The sequence below is a fragment of the Schistocerca nitens genome, chromosome 6, assembly GCF_023898315.1.
Source record: "Schistocerca nitens isolate TAMUIC-IGC-003100 chromosome 6, iqSchNite1.1, whole genome shotgun sequence".
Taxonomy (NCBI): Eukaryota; Metazoa; Arthropoda; class Insecta; order Orthoptera; family Acrididae; genus Schistocerca; species Schistocerca nitens.
The window spans coordinates 454,749,943-454,767,636 of NC_064619.1; the positions used below are offsets into that span (position 1 = coordinate 454,749,943).

General features: G+C 36.4%; 1 protein-coding gene across 1 annotated transcript in view; it reads left to right on the plus strand.

Moving 5' to 3' along the window:
- Nucleotides 1–7,103: 7,103 nt before the first annotated feature.
- LOC126263402 (armadillo repeat-containing protein gudu-like) overlaps nucleotides 7,104–17,694 on the plus strand; it is a 110,127-nt gene continuing 99,536 nt past the window's right edge. Inside the window, exon 1 of the mRNA XM_049960496.1 lies at nucleotides 7,104–7,115. Coding sequence (XP_049816453.1) covers nucleotides 7,104–7,115 — 12 coding nt within the window. The remainder of the gene's footprint in view (nucleotides 7,116–17,694) is intronic.

Below are 17,694 nucleotides of genomic sequence, written 5' to 3' on the forward strand. Positions count from 1 at the left end.
AAAAGTGCAAAATTATCGAACTCTTCAGTAAAATATAGTAACACAAGTGGCTATATTTACACTCTAAATTGATAGAAAATTCATAATATTTAAATAGTTATTTTTAAAATATTAACTATTGTTGACAACATTACTGTAGTGTTAAACTTTGTTGTCCTTGGAATGAATTGTATATTGAGTTTTATTTTGTAAACTTATGCTGTTCAAGAGCTTTGTCTGTAGCAACTTTTCTGTTTATTGTTTTTGAAATGTATTTTAGTCAGGAATTAACTCTGCAGTGGTATTTAATAACTATTATGAAATATAGTGCACTTAATTAATTCAGTCCTACATCTCTCCCACCACTTCATAACACAATGTATATTGTGCAAGTTATCACAGGCAAAGCTTTTGAACAGCATAATGACTATATTAAATAAAATTTATTATATAATATGCCCTGCTGTAGTAGTTGTGCTGTGCAGTTAATGCCCAAGATTGCATGGTTGTAGTAACTGTCATTCAGCCTCGGGCAGCACAGGATCAACAGCGCCCTCTATATGTACCAGTGGGGTGCTGAGCTCTGTTGCCGGCAAGATCAAATCCATGCTGGTGCCACTGAATCAGTGCTGTGTCTGTCAGAGTACACAATAGGTACTTCCCTGTCCTGTTTGTTCACCTGACTTTTTACCCATAAATCTTGTCTGAAATATGATGGTTGCTTGGTAGCTTGTTCATCACAATCTCGAGCAACTATGTTAATGCTTTGTGGATGTGCAGAGAAATTGTATGGGGAGACATGACCATGAAACACATCATGGTCTTCTTAGATACTATACCAAGGCATTTAAAGGCTCTTGATTTCTAACACAAGGGAACTGCACCTCATCCCAAATTCTCACTCACAAGGAACCCCTTGAGTGCAAGGTCACAAAAGGCCAACGATGTTTACGGTTTTTGACACCCCACGTATTGTCTATAATGCAACTACAGTATTGGCTGCTAGTGGCAACAAGGGGTGGGAGGGCGGGACTTCGGGTATCCAATGGTGAGCACAACATGAGGCTATGGAGCATATTTGAACTGCTTAACCAACAAGTAACTGACATCAGTGCTACAGTGACAGTGGTGTTGATGCAGAGCAGAGCAATGGTAGTGATAAATAAAGCAAACATTGCATTATATGTACAACAACAGTTGCCAAAGTTGAAATTTCATAAGAAAGGAACCCAAGGAATCTTGCAGAGTGAGAAAGAAGTGGTAGATGAAATATTAGCATTTCTGCAAGATGAGTCAGTAAAATGTGTGGTGTCACTTGACTGTGAGGATATGTATATGAGGAGTACAATGGCAAAGATATGTGCTTAACAAGTGAAAATGATACTGAAACAGATATCAAGACATATAGTTCATCATTCATGTCTTACAGGGAGCCACAAATCCGGTCTCCAGTGAAACCTAGTAAAGAACAATTGCTGTCCAAGGTATGGGTACTAAACATAATTATGTACATGGAAGTTCATCTGCAGCATAGTAACAAAAATAAAATGAACATATTTTGAATAAGTCTGCAGAAATATGACCATGTAGTACATAAGAAAAACTATGGGTGCTAAAGGGAGGATAGGTCACACTTGTTACAAGGAGGCACAGCACAATTTACAGAATGTGCATGATAGTGACCCACTATGTTATACACATCATGTGGCATAGATTACAGTGATTTCAAGGAGTGCAGTTGATGATTGCGTAACTTCAAACATTGCTGCAGAATTGGAAGTTGCAAGATAATGAAATTTCAAACCAAGTGTCAACTCGACAGTGCACAAAAGACTGTGTAGATGAGATAAACTAACTTATCGGGCATTGATCAGTAAGGAATTTGTTTTCAACTCTGACTAGTTGAGATTTGAAGAGGAAACACGTATGAAAGTAATGCTGGAAATTAGAGGTTCCAAGAGAGTTGTATCGAGATCAACAAACATCAATGTCCTAACGCATTCTGGGTGGTAAATAGGTTGAAAAGTTATTTATTATGCAGCGAGTTGGTGGTGGTCTGCCCCTGGGAAATAAATTACTTTTGCTTGATTCCTTCTCTGTGTATAATACAGGGTGTATACACCTGGGGACAACAGGGAAATCTAAGAAAAACATGTGAATTTTTTTAACCTGGGAAACTTTAGGAAAAAATTTTGATTTTTTTAGAAATCCGGGAATTTTTCGTTGTTTTAAATTTCATTTTTTTTTTTTTTTTGTTCCTTATAAGAACTGATATTGAACAAAGAATTTTATGTTAGCCAACTACAGCAGAATAATGTCACAGGAATGAAACATAAGTGAGAGAATAACACTAAAATAAAATTTTAGTTGCAAAGAAAATGAGCCATTTACAATAACTGAACACAGCACACACACAAATGTCTGCCAACAGCAAAATGGGTCCAAGGCTTTAGGACAAAGACTAGACAATACTTCTTAACAAGAAACTGCTTTCAATGAGAGTGACATCAGTACTATTTACGTTTCTGACAGGTTGTGGGAAAATATTACAAATTATGATTTACGAAGTGTTACTTTCAAAGTAAATTTCCTTTTATGCAAGATGAATAATGTTACTCAGGAGAATGTGCGATGAATTTCTTAAGTCATGGAGTATTTGATTCTCAATCAAAAGTTAATACTTTACTTTGAGGATCAGCCTCATAAAAAATTTTAGACCCAGCCATTTATGTGATTATTTGGAATTTCAGTGGCACATTTGTGCTTGATATACCTTAAAGGGTAGCACATGCTAAAAAATACAAAGCTTCAAGGTTAGTTTTTCATATTTAATTTAGTTCTTTCATAGATTACAAAATTATTCAGCAGCAATGGAAAAAATATAATTATTGTCCAAAAAAAAGTATGAGGTGTGTTCTGTAATTTTGCATGTAACTGGCTTTACTATGAAAAAGTTGAAGTGCTTGAGGGAACATATATTCAGCCAGGTAACCCATGAAATTTTCAGTGCACAGCACACAGCAGTGATCTCTCTCTCTCTCTCTCTCTCTCTCTCTCTCTCTCTCTCTCTCTCTCTCTCTCTCTCTTAGAAATGAAGGTCAGAGTATTAAATCTGCCAAACATCAGTAAATAAAGCATCCCAATTAACTTATCTGCAAACATCGATCCAAAAAAGTTTGATTTTTAAATAATATATAAAATTATTGATTTAAAGGTGTGTTAAGTGTATTTCCACTTGTTATTCATATTCATAGAATAGTCCTTTATTCAGTGAATGATATGGATTGAGAACAGTAAGGTAAGGACCAAAATGCTTGGGCTCACCCTGACAGTGATACAATATTTTGTTACAACAGTGTTGATGTTGCATAGAGCAATTGTGTGTGTGTGTGTGTGTGTGTGTGTGTGTGTGTGTGTGTATGTACTACAACCAGAAGAGGATCAAGACACAGTGCAGTTATCTGATCCTTATGTGATACTTACCAGTCAACAACACATAAGTGGTTAACTCATTTTCTAATTTTATTAGAATGTTTTGGTTTACCTGCTTTATATTTGAGTAAACAATAACAAAATGAGCTAATAAAATTTTTGCACTGAGAACTGTCTTGAAATGCTATTTATACTTATGTGAACTTAAGGAAAATGCGTTAAATATTTTTTTTTTTTTTTCTTAGAGAATTACCTTGAAACACTCCATTCTGAAATTTTTGTAGGAAGTGTACATTATTTATTGCTGGGAAGCACTTAGTTTGTCGATAAGGAGCAGATTATTTAGTTTCTTCTTTCTACAATTGGTTTTTGTTGTTGTTGTTGTTGTTGTTGTTGTTGTTGTATAAGTGTGCAAATTATGCTTATTATACTTCTGTAGCTATGAAACTTACTGTATTTGTTTACTTTTTAGTCATCAAATCACACAGCCACACTTCTAACTCTTCGTTGCCTTGCTGACCAAGATCTTAAGGACAAAATCATTCAGTCTGCTATACGAGAAGGGGAATGTCTGGAACTTCTCATTAACCTTATTGAAACAGACAACTTGAACTGCCAGGTAAATTTGTGTCAACTAATTTCACTCAATGTTAACTTGATCCTCTGTTAAATATTTGGTAACTCAGTATCTTTTTTGTAAATGAAAAATACAAAATGTTTGCTGTCTAAACTGTAGTGTAGGTTTTTTTTCAGATTCTCTCATTTGCAGCAGTATTTGGAATGAAAGAACTGAAACATTTTGAAGGTTTTACTTCTTACAGTTACATGTAGATAGATTTCAACTCTGTGCAAAAGACCACCCAGGAGTCTTTTAAGTTGGTGACTGAACAACAGTGATTTAGAGCTAATGCTGTAATGCCTGCTGTAATAATTGTCATATGCTTTATGTACCCTAAATGTAAAAATTGTGATTATTTAGTTATTGACAGCTGTTCTGCAATATCACACACTGTTTTGCCCTTTTGTTACATAACTTTTCAGTCATGCTAACATTTATTGTATCTTTTACTTTTTTTTATTAGTCTTGTACCACTCCACACAATACACCTCAATCCAGGCATTGTAATCAGAATATAAGGCATGAATACCAATTGCATGGCAATATTTTTGTGTTAAGAACATGGGTCATGAGAGTGCCAAATATATGGAGTATATTTCAACATGAGAATTTCAATCCACCTACCAAGACTTCTAACCAAAGAGGTGATATGTATTACATCTAGTATGAAACAGCATCAAACAAGGTAGAAAAATATATTGCATGTCTGACAACTGAAGGAAAAAATTCTACCTGCCGCATTTTTTAATGAATGCTTTATTTCATCAAAACTGGCGCCACAAGGATTATTTTGGTCATCATCATTACAATATAGGAGTCTCTATCACTGATAAGGAGCACACTGAACATAAGTGTGACAAAAGACAAAATTATGAATAAAATATTTCATGTCTGTTTGAGATGAAAAGAAAGCAGCCAGCTGATCTAAGCTGCACCTTCTAGTTAACTAGAACACATAGGATTGCCCTTTGCAATAATGTCATTAAGTGCACTGGGTAAAAGTGACACAAAAGTATATCTTACAAGGCGGTTTACTGCAGCTGACTGCAAGGCAAAAAAAAACCACAAATTTTTATTTCCTCAACATTTATATTTGCTGAATGCTTCAAATATTGGAAAGTATTAAATCTTCTTCAGAGAACAAAATCTTGTATGTAGCATCCAAATGGTACACAATTAGACAATTCCTGAAAAAAATAATTAAAAAAAAACATTTTTTCTTTGCTGATTTTATATTGGCAAAATAATTTGAAAATGCTGTCACTTGGAAGAAGGGAAATATAAATGGAGGAAACACAGTATGCCATTCAATCAACTTGATTCAAAACCAAATATGTAGGTTTGCTCAAAACTGTTTTTGATTTTACCACAGTGCTGTTTGTATGACAGTATGAGATTAATACTAATGAAATGGAATGGCTTCCTGAAGAAAAATGTCATGCCATTTCTATTTCACAAATATTTCATTTCATTTAAAACAAGAAGTGATAAACCCATACAACTAATTGAAACAGTTGATAGTGGCAGTAGTACAAGCGTCCTGTGGAAAGAGTGGCAGTCGTGGCAGCTGAACAAGACTCGTGCAACTGGTTAGTGTTCATTAAGCTCCAACAGCTGGCCACCAGCAGTAAACTGATACCGAAAAGTGATGCAGAAATCTTTGGAAACTGGCACTTATGATACCTCAGTTGGTTTGATATTTTTGCATGAGACTGCAAGTACCAATTAGGGACCATAAGTAATGTGGTTGTTGAGTTCCAGAACTAGTTTCTGAAACCCACAGAGCTCAACTGATGACTGCTTTTCTAAAGTTTCCTTCTCATTAAAATGGAAGTGGAGATTGCCTGTGTTCATTACTAAATAGCTAAGTCTCAGTTGAGTCTAAAGCTTTCCAGGGGCAACAAAAATTTGATTTTCAATATTTTGTATAATTATTCACAGAATTTAAAAAAATTAAAATGCTCTCATAATCTACTCAGAATTACAGTCTTACAATAATAGTTTAAGACAATAAGACAAATGTCAAAGTTACAAACTTGGAAAACTATCCAGACTACACTTATCCAGTGTTTTGATAATGAGAACACATAGGGACTTTAAACATAATTTCAAATTTTCTCTACACTTTTTCCTGCATACAGCCCCACATAATTACGAAAAGAAAACAATTTACCACTTCTAAGAGTTTGCTCATAGAAATTATGTATTGTAACATGTGAACTGCTGTATGATTCATTTTCAATTGTACGATTGGTTTTGGACAGAAACAGTTTTCCAGTACCTGTTGTACAACATTATGGATAAAGGACAATTTTAATACAGAAAAAATATTTGCAGACTATTGTAAAATGAACACAATATTTACAAATTTTTGTTAATAGCAAGTGTGATATGTAAATAAATGTCAAAATATTAAACACGCACACACACACACACACACACACACACACACACACACACACACACGCAAAGGATGTTTGTTTTAACTGGAGACATTGAAATATATCGAAAACTATACAATGGATCACAGAAAGTTATAATTCCAATTTGTTTGTCTTGGAGGGGGACATACAACAATACTGCACTCAACCCGCAATCCCATGCATGGGTGGTGGGGGGCAACATTGAAATCTTGAATGGGAAGCCCCATTTTTTATTGCAGATTATGATTGTATGGCAAAATCTACTTGCATTTTGTCTGAAACATTTTTTTTGTTTTTCCATAAATGGCACTGTAATCAGAGAAATAGGAAAGAGTGCATGATATAATTTATGACATGCTACTCCATGGCCCTTAAAATACTATTGCATATGCGTCCCCACCTCCTTGCTGTGAGGGTACGACAGATCAGTATTTCATAACTGATAACTGGAAACCCCATTCACAATGTTGTATTCCTCTGACACTTCCAACAGATGACCACTCAATGCACCACAGTGACCATGGCTCAAGGAGAATGCTACTCTACTTTTCCAATTAGTGTAAGTGTTCAAACGTAGTACTGCCAACTTCAATACATTTAGCCATCCGCTTTTCAAATGACTGTACACAGACAGAATTGTATCTGTGGGAATGTCAGCACAGGTGAGCCATGGTGGATTCATTTTATCTTTTCTTCCCCCTTCATTTACTGGGGCCCCACTAGGTGGCATGAATTACCCTTAGCTTCCTGTGTATCATCGCTGGTCTTGAAAACATTCTTGAGCGTGTGGTGTTGGAAGTTTGTGGGTTCATGGTGAGAGGGCAACACGGACAGTGGTTGGCCTGTTGGTTGGGTGGGCTGTCAGCTCTATTTGTGCAGAGATTGATTAGTTATGAGGATGCAATTACTGGCTGCATCAAAGTTTTCACACGCCCTTCAGTATGTTTCAGCTGAATTTTCTTCCCTCATGTCCATTCTGTGATCTTTTGGATGCCGGTGTTTTGCATTGAGCTGAAATTATGGAATAATGACTTCTTGATGTAGCAATGCTCTTAATTTTACAAGTTGCAGGTCAATGATGTTTTCTGGAGTGTTTGTAGCTGCTTGACATTACCTCAGTGGAGCTGTTCGCGCTAGCAGCATATTTCTTAAGTTAACTTTGTTTATTCTACACTCTTATTTACAAGGTCTTACGTTAATATTTTCTGCCAAATATTTTGCATCTCTCCTGAAATGGGTACTATTATCTGATTTATGATTAACCTTCAGATTCTCTAAATCATATTATTTCAGCCTGTACTTATTGTGCTAATATTTGGAAACTTTGAGCTTACTTTTTCTAGTGGACGATGTTCGAGATGTTTTCTAATTATTTTGCCATCACTACTGTATTGTATTCATTCCATGTACGTAAAAGAAAATCTTGCTGTATCATAACCATTGGCACTTAACTTTCATGGCTGATCTGATCTGAAAATTGAATGTTTGGACTTGTGATTTTGTAGTTGATAATTGCAACTGCGGATATTCCTTACAGAGGCTAGTCTGATTAATATTGAAATTAATTTAAATTTGTTTAAAACCTTTTTAAGAGCTGTAAGTTACAATTTGTTCTTAAAGTTTTGGTAGAGTATTTCTTTTAATTATTCCAAGGCCAAATTGCTTTAATTGAGAAATGTCGTACCTTATTATCTTGCAATGCTTTTATGTATTACTCTTATATATTACTTGTGAGTGGGGACCATGGAAAAGTGGCTTAAACCTATTATTTGTAAAATAAATAAATAAGTAAATAAAAAGAAAAAAATCCTGTTTCTCATCCTTTGGTATGGTCATCACAGTATTCGTTTTGTTAGTGTAATGTGCCCTGTAAATAAAAATGAACTTTCAAAGGAAAAATGATGTGATTATCATGGGTCCACCCTTCCATGTGTCCTTTTCCTTCCCCATCTTAATATGTAAGGGCATTTCAACAGGTGTTTCTGATGAATTCGACCACAGCTTCACAGCAGTTGCTAGTACACCTTATCTTTGAAATATCCACACAGAAAGAAATTCGGTGACCTAGTGGGCCAATTAATAGGGCTGCTTCTGCTGATCCACTAACCTGTGTAAATATGGTGTAATACCTCCTGTACTTCAATTCCATAATGCGGTGGGAAACCATCATGCTGAAACCACATACATGTCAAACATCCAGGGCAACATCCTGCAGTAGTACTGGTAGCACCTACTCCAAAAACATGTGAAATTTGCATCCATTCAATGAGCCATCAATAAAATAAGGATCAATGAGTTAGCTCACCATGATGCCACACGATATGTTAACCAACCAAGGACATTAATGCCCACCTTGCCGGAACCAGTGGGAATTGTCTGCACTCCAGTAACGCATGCAATACACATTAACACTACCATGGTTTGTGAATGTAGACTCATTGGAAAATAGCATCTTGGCAAAGAATGTGGGTCATTTGCCTTTGATGATGTGCCCATTCACAAAATACTTTCCAGTTATGGAAACTGGCACCATGCATTGACATGTGGTATGGATAGTACTTATGAGAGTGCAGTATTGTCACAATACTATCTGAAGACTTACTGGAATGTTGGTGTAATTGCTGGGCTTTCTCCTACATTCACCATAAATCGGGGTGATTTCAGTTTTTTATTTTGTGGTTGTGACATTCGTCACCCACTTGAACGTTTGTTGTCCAGATGGTAGGTAAGTGTGCAGTTAGTAAACACTGTTCAAGTATTGTAATGTTTAGTGTCATTGTCTATTCTATGTCTGCACAGTAAATGAGCTCCGATGACAGTGCAATTCCCTAAACTGCCACAGCGGTGTCTTTCAGTTAACTGTACTCATACAAGTATTGTGTATACCATGTGCACACAGAATCACTAAGTTCTTACGTATGTAGTATTTTATGCAATCTCTCATTTACTGTACATTTTACAGTCTACTGATTACAATGGTATATTTAGTTTTGCCTAAAAGCTTGTTGGTTATGAGAAATTAAGAGCTGAAGTTGTTACAGCAGCGTGTAATAGTAAAATTAATGTGAGCTAATCAGTAACTTTGAGGGGATCGACACAGCACTGGAAGATCCTTATTCCACTCCCTCAAGCAATTAGTTAAATGTTTCCAAAAACACACTAACTCAAAAAGGAGCCCTTACACTTGTTTGACTCCAGGATTTGACATTACAGTTTTGTTACTCTCTTTAGATTTCCAAATAATCCACTAGTTAAGACATTGGCTAGATTAGCAAAATTGTAAACTTGGAAATTTTATATGAAAGTAGGGAATCCACCATGTAGGTATACAGCATATCATTCAAATAGTACATTGAACTCTGATGTTTTCCACATCATTTGTTATTCCGATAAACCAGATTATTGTTGGAATCACTAGATCTACTCTAACACAAAATCTGATGGTTAAGCATCATAACGTCGATGAAGAAACAATACCGTGTAAGTAACAAAATAAGAATTTTACACGAGAGACAAAGAACTGTCTAAAATGCCTAATACATTTCACAGCGGCACTAAATTTGCATCATAGCACTATAAGGAAATATTGGATCAAATAATAATAAAAAAATATGCTTTAGAAAGTTTAATTATGGTACATGCGTGGAATTGTCTCGGTATTTGTGCCATGATCTGTTATGCGGTATTTATTTGTCAGTCTCCCGGTATGACTTGACACATTTACGTTGGTATTTGGTGCTGAGAAAGCTAGTAAGAACACGTTTTGGAGCATTAATCATTTTTTATTGAAACATTTCATAGAAACATTTTAAATAAACAATAAATCCTAAACATCACTCAAAGCAGCAACAGAGAATTACACTGCACTGATACTCGTCACACAGTTACCTCCGTGATAATTTTCATTCATAAGGAATGTTCTCATAATAACTATGACAATCTTTAGGAGAACAGATTTATGTTGTTGTAAATGATCCCATTTGGATTTCTTGATTTTCGGTCTTTCCTTGTATAGTTTCGGGAAGCAAACATCTCCAAGAATATTCCTTGGACGCCTCGGGAATTCTTGCCACACCTCGTTGAAAGAGCACTTGTAGTAAATAATACCATTTGGGCGGTACTGTAGTGCCCTCAGATCAGTAACTGTAGGCTCATTTTTTACAGCTCTTCCAGGACCAATTGAGTCGTGCAGCTGCAAACTTTTCTCTGCATAGTTGATGAAAAAGGAATAACCTAGGTAATGGACTTCGTATGGCTATGGCTTTCTTCCCACTTCTTTAGATATCATAGTGTTTTGGCTAGGAAGTGTAACTTCACGTCCTTTAAGCTTGCACTCAATGGAACTGTGATCTGAGTCACATTCCATCTGAGTATGGCCTTTTTCCAAAAAACTTTTGTGAAATCAATACTCCAGTATCAATTGCTAGTCTTAAAAGAGCATTTGATAATATCACATTTCTGCTCTGATATGTGCAGCCGTCAGAATACAGTATGACATGAACGGGATTTTCCTTAATTGTTCTGGATAGGGTGTCCACGATGCATGAGGCAAAGCATGATCCAACCAAATCACCTTGCGTTTCATCGAACCAGTCACATACTGCATCATGACTTTCTAAATTATACATTGTAATGTTATGTACAGCCAACTTTGTTTTATAATAAACTGCACTTGCACTTAAAAATGGAGCTACTGTCACGGCCTGTTAGTAAATGGTGTACACTGAGCAGAGCATCTGCTTGGCTTCTTTCTTGTCAGCATCTTTTTGCATCCTTGCCTGCTCTTTCCGTTCTGTGTGTTGCTTCCACACATCTTCACTCAAGTTACCAAGCCTGTAACTACAACATAAGCCGCACTGGTCTTTCTTGGGGAAAAATAAGTTAATATTACCATCTTCTAAAATCAAGTTAAAGGAAGCCTGACTTAATGGTGAAACCTTCTCCACATGACATTTTTCCACATAGAGTCCTTACAGCTGTTGTTGGGATTGTAAAATAGGCTCAAGGTACAACTTCGAGGAGCATTTTCTACAGTAATGCGGTGGAAGATTCGGAACAGAGTCCAAGAATTCTTTCATGAAGGTTCTCTCAACTTTCTTCTTCGTCTGTTCGATTCGAGGTAGTGACGATTCTGTATCGGGACTCATCCTATGTGTGGAATTATCTAGCCAATATCAGACAGTCCATTCTTTAATGCCAAGAGTATTGAGAAACATATTTTTGCATACTTTAGGTTTCCCCAGCTCATTTTTCAAATGACAAATGAGCGTCCCTTTTCTCCTGGATTTGCCAGTGTTCTGCCATGCATGTTTGGTTGGAATTACGCCCACAAGGTTGATAACATAAACCTTCCTCTGATCCCATGACATCATTTCCCAAAATGTGTTAAATACTGCCTGCCTATCATCAGCAGAAAACTGATGACACTTCCTTTGAACGGATTTCTGGCACATCTTCGAAGTACATGTTGGACCTAATTTTTGTGCCTCTCTTGGAGTATCATTAGTGATTTTACCAATTCAACTTCTTTTCTATCCAATATACGCCTGTCCACACATTCTCATAATTTTATTGGCATTTTTCTTCCAATCTTCAGGATGTGGTTTAGACTTCATTTTCCTGTCATTGCTTTTGTCAGCATAAAATTCTTGGCCTTCACTGTCAACATCATTATTGCTCCTATGATCTTCCGATAATTTATCCAGTGTTTGGCAAACAATGAGCACCATCGCTTAACAATGAGTGTGAAGTACTGTCATCTCTAGTGGAAACTGTGACTGTGGTTTCATTTTGAGCATTGTTGGATACAGCCACTGAAGTTTCTAGATGGAAAAATATTTATAAATTAATTTAAGCAGACAAATATGAAGCTCAAATTCATGTATTTATGAGAATGACGGCATCATTAATACTATTAACAATAATCTCAAGAAAATTTACCTGCATCATTAGACGTTGCAGGAACAGTAACTGAGAACTCCATATATGAGTAGGAGATGAGGTACTGGCAGAGGTAAAGCTGTGAGGATGGGTGTGTGAGTTGTACTTGGGTAGCTCAGTTGGTAGAGCACTTGCCCGCAAAAGGCAAAGGTCCCAAGTTCAAGTCTCAGTCCGGCACACAGTTTCAATCTGCCAGGAAGTTTCATATCAGCGCACACTCCACTGCAGACTGAAAATCTCATTCTGGAAACATCCCCTAGGCTGTGGCTAAGCCATGTCTCCGCAACATCCTTTCTTTCAGGAGTCCTAGTTCTGCTAGGTTCACAGGAGAGCTTCTGTAAAGTTTGGAAGGTAGGAGACGATGTACTGGCAAAAGTAAAACTGTGAGGATGGGTGCATGAGTCATGCTTGGGTAGCTCGGTTGGTAGAGCACTTGCCCGCGAAAGGCAAAGGTCCCGAGTTCAAGTCTCAGTCTGGGACACAGTTTTGATCTGCCAAGAAGTTTCATATCAGCGCACACTCTGCTGCAGAGTGAAAATCTCATTCTGGAAACATCCCCTAGGCTGTGGCTAAGCCATGTCTCCGCAACATCCTTTCTTTCAGGAGTGCTAGTTCTGCTAGGTTCACAGGAGAGCTTCTGTAAAGTTTGGAAGGTAGGAGACGAGGTACTGGCAGAAGTAAAGCTGTGAGGACAGGTGCATGAGTCGTGCTTGGGTAGCTCGGTTGGTAGAGCACTTGCCCGCGAAAGGCAAAGGTCCCGAGTTCAAGTCTCAGTCTGGGACACAGTTTTGATCTGCCAGGAAGTTTCATATCAGCGCACACTCTGCTGCAGAGTGAAAATCTCATTCTGGAAACATCCCCTAGGCTGTGGCTAAGCCATGTCTCCGCATTATCCTTTCTTTCAGGAGTGCTAGTTCTGCAAGGTTTGCAGGAGAGCTTCTGTAAAGTTTGGAAGGTAGGAGACGAGGTACTGGCAGAAGTAAAGCTGTGAGGACAGGTGCATGAGTCGTGCTTGGGTAGCTCGGTTGGTAGAGCACTTGCCCGCGAAAGGCAAAGGTCCAGAGTTCGAGTCTCGGTCTGGGACACAGTTTTAATCTGCCAGGAAGCTTCGAAGTCCCGTATACGAAATTAAATCGGGAAATGTAATTTGAGTGGTATGACTTTTCTCGCCTGTTGTTTGTTCTTCATTTATGGGAGATCTTACCAGAAAGTGGACAGTCTATAAATCTTTGGCAGAAATGAATAAAGCACATAACAAGTGAAGTGGGGGCATTCTGATTTATATCACAATAAGACACTAGCGGTGCTACCAACATTCAAAGGTGAATAATAAAACAATTTTCTTACTGCTGTCAGTCACTCTCAGGAACGATTCTCCGCTTTCATAAGCTGATTTCAGCTGAGAAACAATACCTTCTTCGGTAAAAAGATCGTCATCTATATTGCTGTCCATTATCACCAATGAAAGTACAAGCATGGAACCACTTTTAAGCACTGTTAAATACGTAATAAGGCACTAACAATGTGCTGTGGCTACGTGTGCTATTGTATTTATGCGGTATTGTTCACAGTATCCATAGATTGTAGATACGCGGTATTTAATTCTCTACAGTTCAGCGGTATTGCCATCTATTTATTAGCTGTGTCACATACGCGGTATTGTTTCAGATAGTTTTTTCATGGTAAATAATTAATTTGGGCTTATGGTGTTAAGAGCAGATGCACGTACGGTCAACGATATCATCTGACTGAAAAACGAAAAATCGGCAATTTGTCAGTTACGCGGTATTGTTTCTTCATCGACAATAAGCTAAAATGTAATTTCCAAAATATTCCTGCACCTGTCTATACGTACTCCCTCCAGGCAGCTAGTCTGCAGTCTGCTGCCAGAACTACTCTGAGTAACATACCCAGGTCACTCAACTGATAAACAACTTGTTGTAATGTGTATTAAAGTCTGTGCTCAGTTACCAAGCATTTGACACTTCAGTGTTAAATTCTGCATTAATTATTTCTGTTAATTTCTCCAAGTCAACAACATAACCTTCCACACGTTGTCATGAGTTATTCGGAGACCTACTGTGTTCAATGACTGTGTAGTTAAAATCAACTTTATGGTATTCATCTGCCAGAATCAGCATGTGAAAGTGTACTACAAACATCTTTCCGCTATCAAGACTGATTTGTAGTTTACTGAAGTGTCTACCTGTGATTGACATTCTATGTGAGATATTAAGCTGGTCATTATGTTGCTATGAATGATAATAAATGTAAAAATCAGTCAAATTTAGTAAATAATGTGTTGTGTACATTATTTAAAATTTGCCATATTACAGCAACATGATGGACATCTGATGACAAGCTACCAAGTGCAGTCAAGAAATCACAGGTAAAATATGTGAACAATTTTTCCACTAGGATATCTTCAAATTCAAGCACTCTGATTGACAACAGTTTTATAAACCAAGGAAAACCACACCATAACAGAATCAGTACAATTTGTGAATGGTATCTCTGGCCACCCCAGAGACAGAGACTTACTAATGACAACCTGAATATCTGCCAGAAAAAATACATCCCTGTTGGAAATTAGTAGAATAATAAAAATTGAATTGATTTAAATCTTTATGTCAAGGCTCCAAGATATAGCACGGAGACATGGACAGTGAAAAATATTTCAACATCAAATAAAACTTGTTTAATAGCAAAATTGCAAGGAAAACCATGTCAGTTCAAAGTAAAACTTGTTTAACAATAAAATTTCAAGCATATTTGACTGCATGTTTTGACAAATAAGTCAAGAGTTAATAAAAAAATATGCATTACCATTGGGATGAAATAAAATGCCTAATCACATCAGTTAAGTGAAGTTTTTTGCTAGCCACAGTCACTTTTGTCAGTATACAGTACAGCAGTTGTGATTATCACTGGATATCATTAGATCGAATAAACAGCATCCTCAACATAATGCAGCATGACTTGTGGGTTCACAAGGTATAATGGTATGCTACTTACTGGATCTAGAGATTACAGGAAATTGTTAAAATTAATCAGCCATCATTAAAATCATTATGCCAGACAATGAAACTGTTAAAAGAATTAAATTTGCCATAATGAAGTATTTCCTCAAAAGAGAGATATAACACAAATAACTATAGCTTTGGACTATATCTTTAAGCCCTTCAGCTGGTACTGTATGATAGAATTGTAAAGCACATTGACAACTTTGACATCATCAGTGAAAAACAGTTCAGTTTTGAAAGAGGTATATCCGCAACAGAAGCCACAGTCTTATTCTTTAACACTGCAATGGAACCCTTACCATGAATGTGTTTAGGGTTTCAGATTTGTGTATAACCAAATATTTCTTGACAAAGAATGACAGTGCAGGAGCAGGAGAGTAATAGGAAAGTCTCTAAAATTCTAACTTCAAGAGAGAAACCAGAACATGGTCTCTGATGAGTGTGGTGAAGTGGATGGGATGAGAAGGAGTGTAACTGGCCTGCATGAGTCTGTCCTTTGTACACTGCTGTTTTTCATACATATAGCAAACAGAATAGTATCTAATATTTCTGTACAAAGTATAATACTTTACAAAGTATAGTGTCAATCACAATATTTGTGTTTTTCAATCAGTAATCGTGACACATATATGATAGATTTATATGAGAACTAGCTTCCAAGACAGATTTTTAAATTCTATAAACACATATACAACCGATGTTCAGAACAATTTACATTTTTCTGAAAAGTTAGTTTTTCTCCTAAATTATGTATCACACTGTGATATAATTTTGCAAGTTTTTTCAGTTGTTTATGTGGATACTACATGAAAATGTGAGAAGAAAATGTAGTTATTAGTAAAGAATAATAAATGACAATGTCATGGTTGATGTTGAAGTTTTACTGCATAAATGACAAACATTTGAAATACTTTTTATTGGTTGTGTTCCACAGCTTTAATAAATCACAGAAATGACATATTGTAACACTTGAAGCTGCTGCGTAATTTATTTTTAATTGTATTACAAAGATAATACTGGTCATAATATAGTAATTCTTTGCTGTTTTATTTTATACATTCTTCGCCCAAAACCTACACAGTGGATCAAAAAAAGTTATAATTCCAATTTGTTTGTCTCGGAGGGGGACATCCAACGATAACACACTCGATCCACCACTCCACCCCATGAGTGGGGGGCAGGAGTAACTTTGAAATCTTCAATGGGAACCTCCATTTTTTATTGCAGACTATAATTCTATGGCAAAATCTACATATGTTTTGTCTGAAGCATTTTCTTCATTTTGCTACAGATGATGCTTTAATTGGAGGAATAGAAAAGGGTACACAATCATAATTTATGACATGCTACTCAATGGCCCTTGAATATCCAATGGTATGTGGGACCCCTCCTCCATGCTGTGAGGGCAGGACAGACGAGTATCTCAACTTGTAATTGGAAACCCCATTCACAAAGTTGTATTCCTCTGAAATATCGATTATGGAATATAACTGGTAGCCAGTGCTAGGAGAGAAACGTCATTGTTCTGTGATTTCAATAACAAGTAGGTCAAAGTTGTCACCTTTATACTATAATTTTATAGAATTTTTTTCATGTTTAGTGAACCATCTATACAAGCATAGTGATCTTGGCTGCACATGGTTTCTTGTATCTTTAATGATATAGGAAATTAACACACCTCAGTTAAGAAGTAGTTTGTGGTTTGCATAATATTCTTGATTACATGTATGTACTTCAATTTTGTGTACACTTGTGAAGCTCATTTAGTTTTCTCACATTTCAATACAGTGCCCTCATGTATTGTCCGAAGGTCAAATTTATTCAACCAAGTGATTGCTATCGGGTATAGTAAAAGAAAAAAGGGGAACAAAATAGTCTTGACCCTGAGACAATTAGGGAAACTTTTTGGAACCTCTGCATAGAATGTAATTGTAAATTTCACTAAATAATGTTCATATACTGACTAAGTTAAGTCATTGCTAAGAGGGAATGTTTTTTTTTTTTTCAATAGGCTGATTTCAATCAAGTCATTGCTAAGAGGGAATGTTTTTTTTTTTTCAATAGGCTGATTTCAATCAGCCTATTTCAATCAGCCTATCGAAAAAAAAAAAACATTCCCTCTTAGCAATGACTTAACTTAGTCAGTATATGAACATTATGTAGTGAAATTTACAATTACATCCTATGCAGAGGTTCCAAAAAGTTTCCCTAATTGTCTCAGGGTCAAGACTATTTTGTTCCCCTTTTTTCTTTTACTATACCCGATAGCAATCACTTG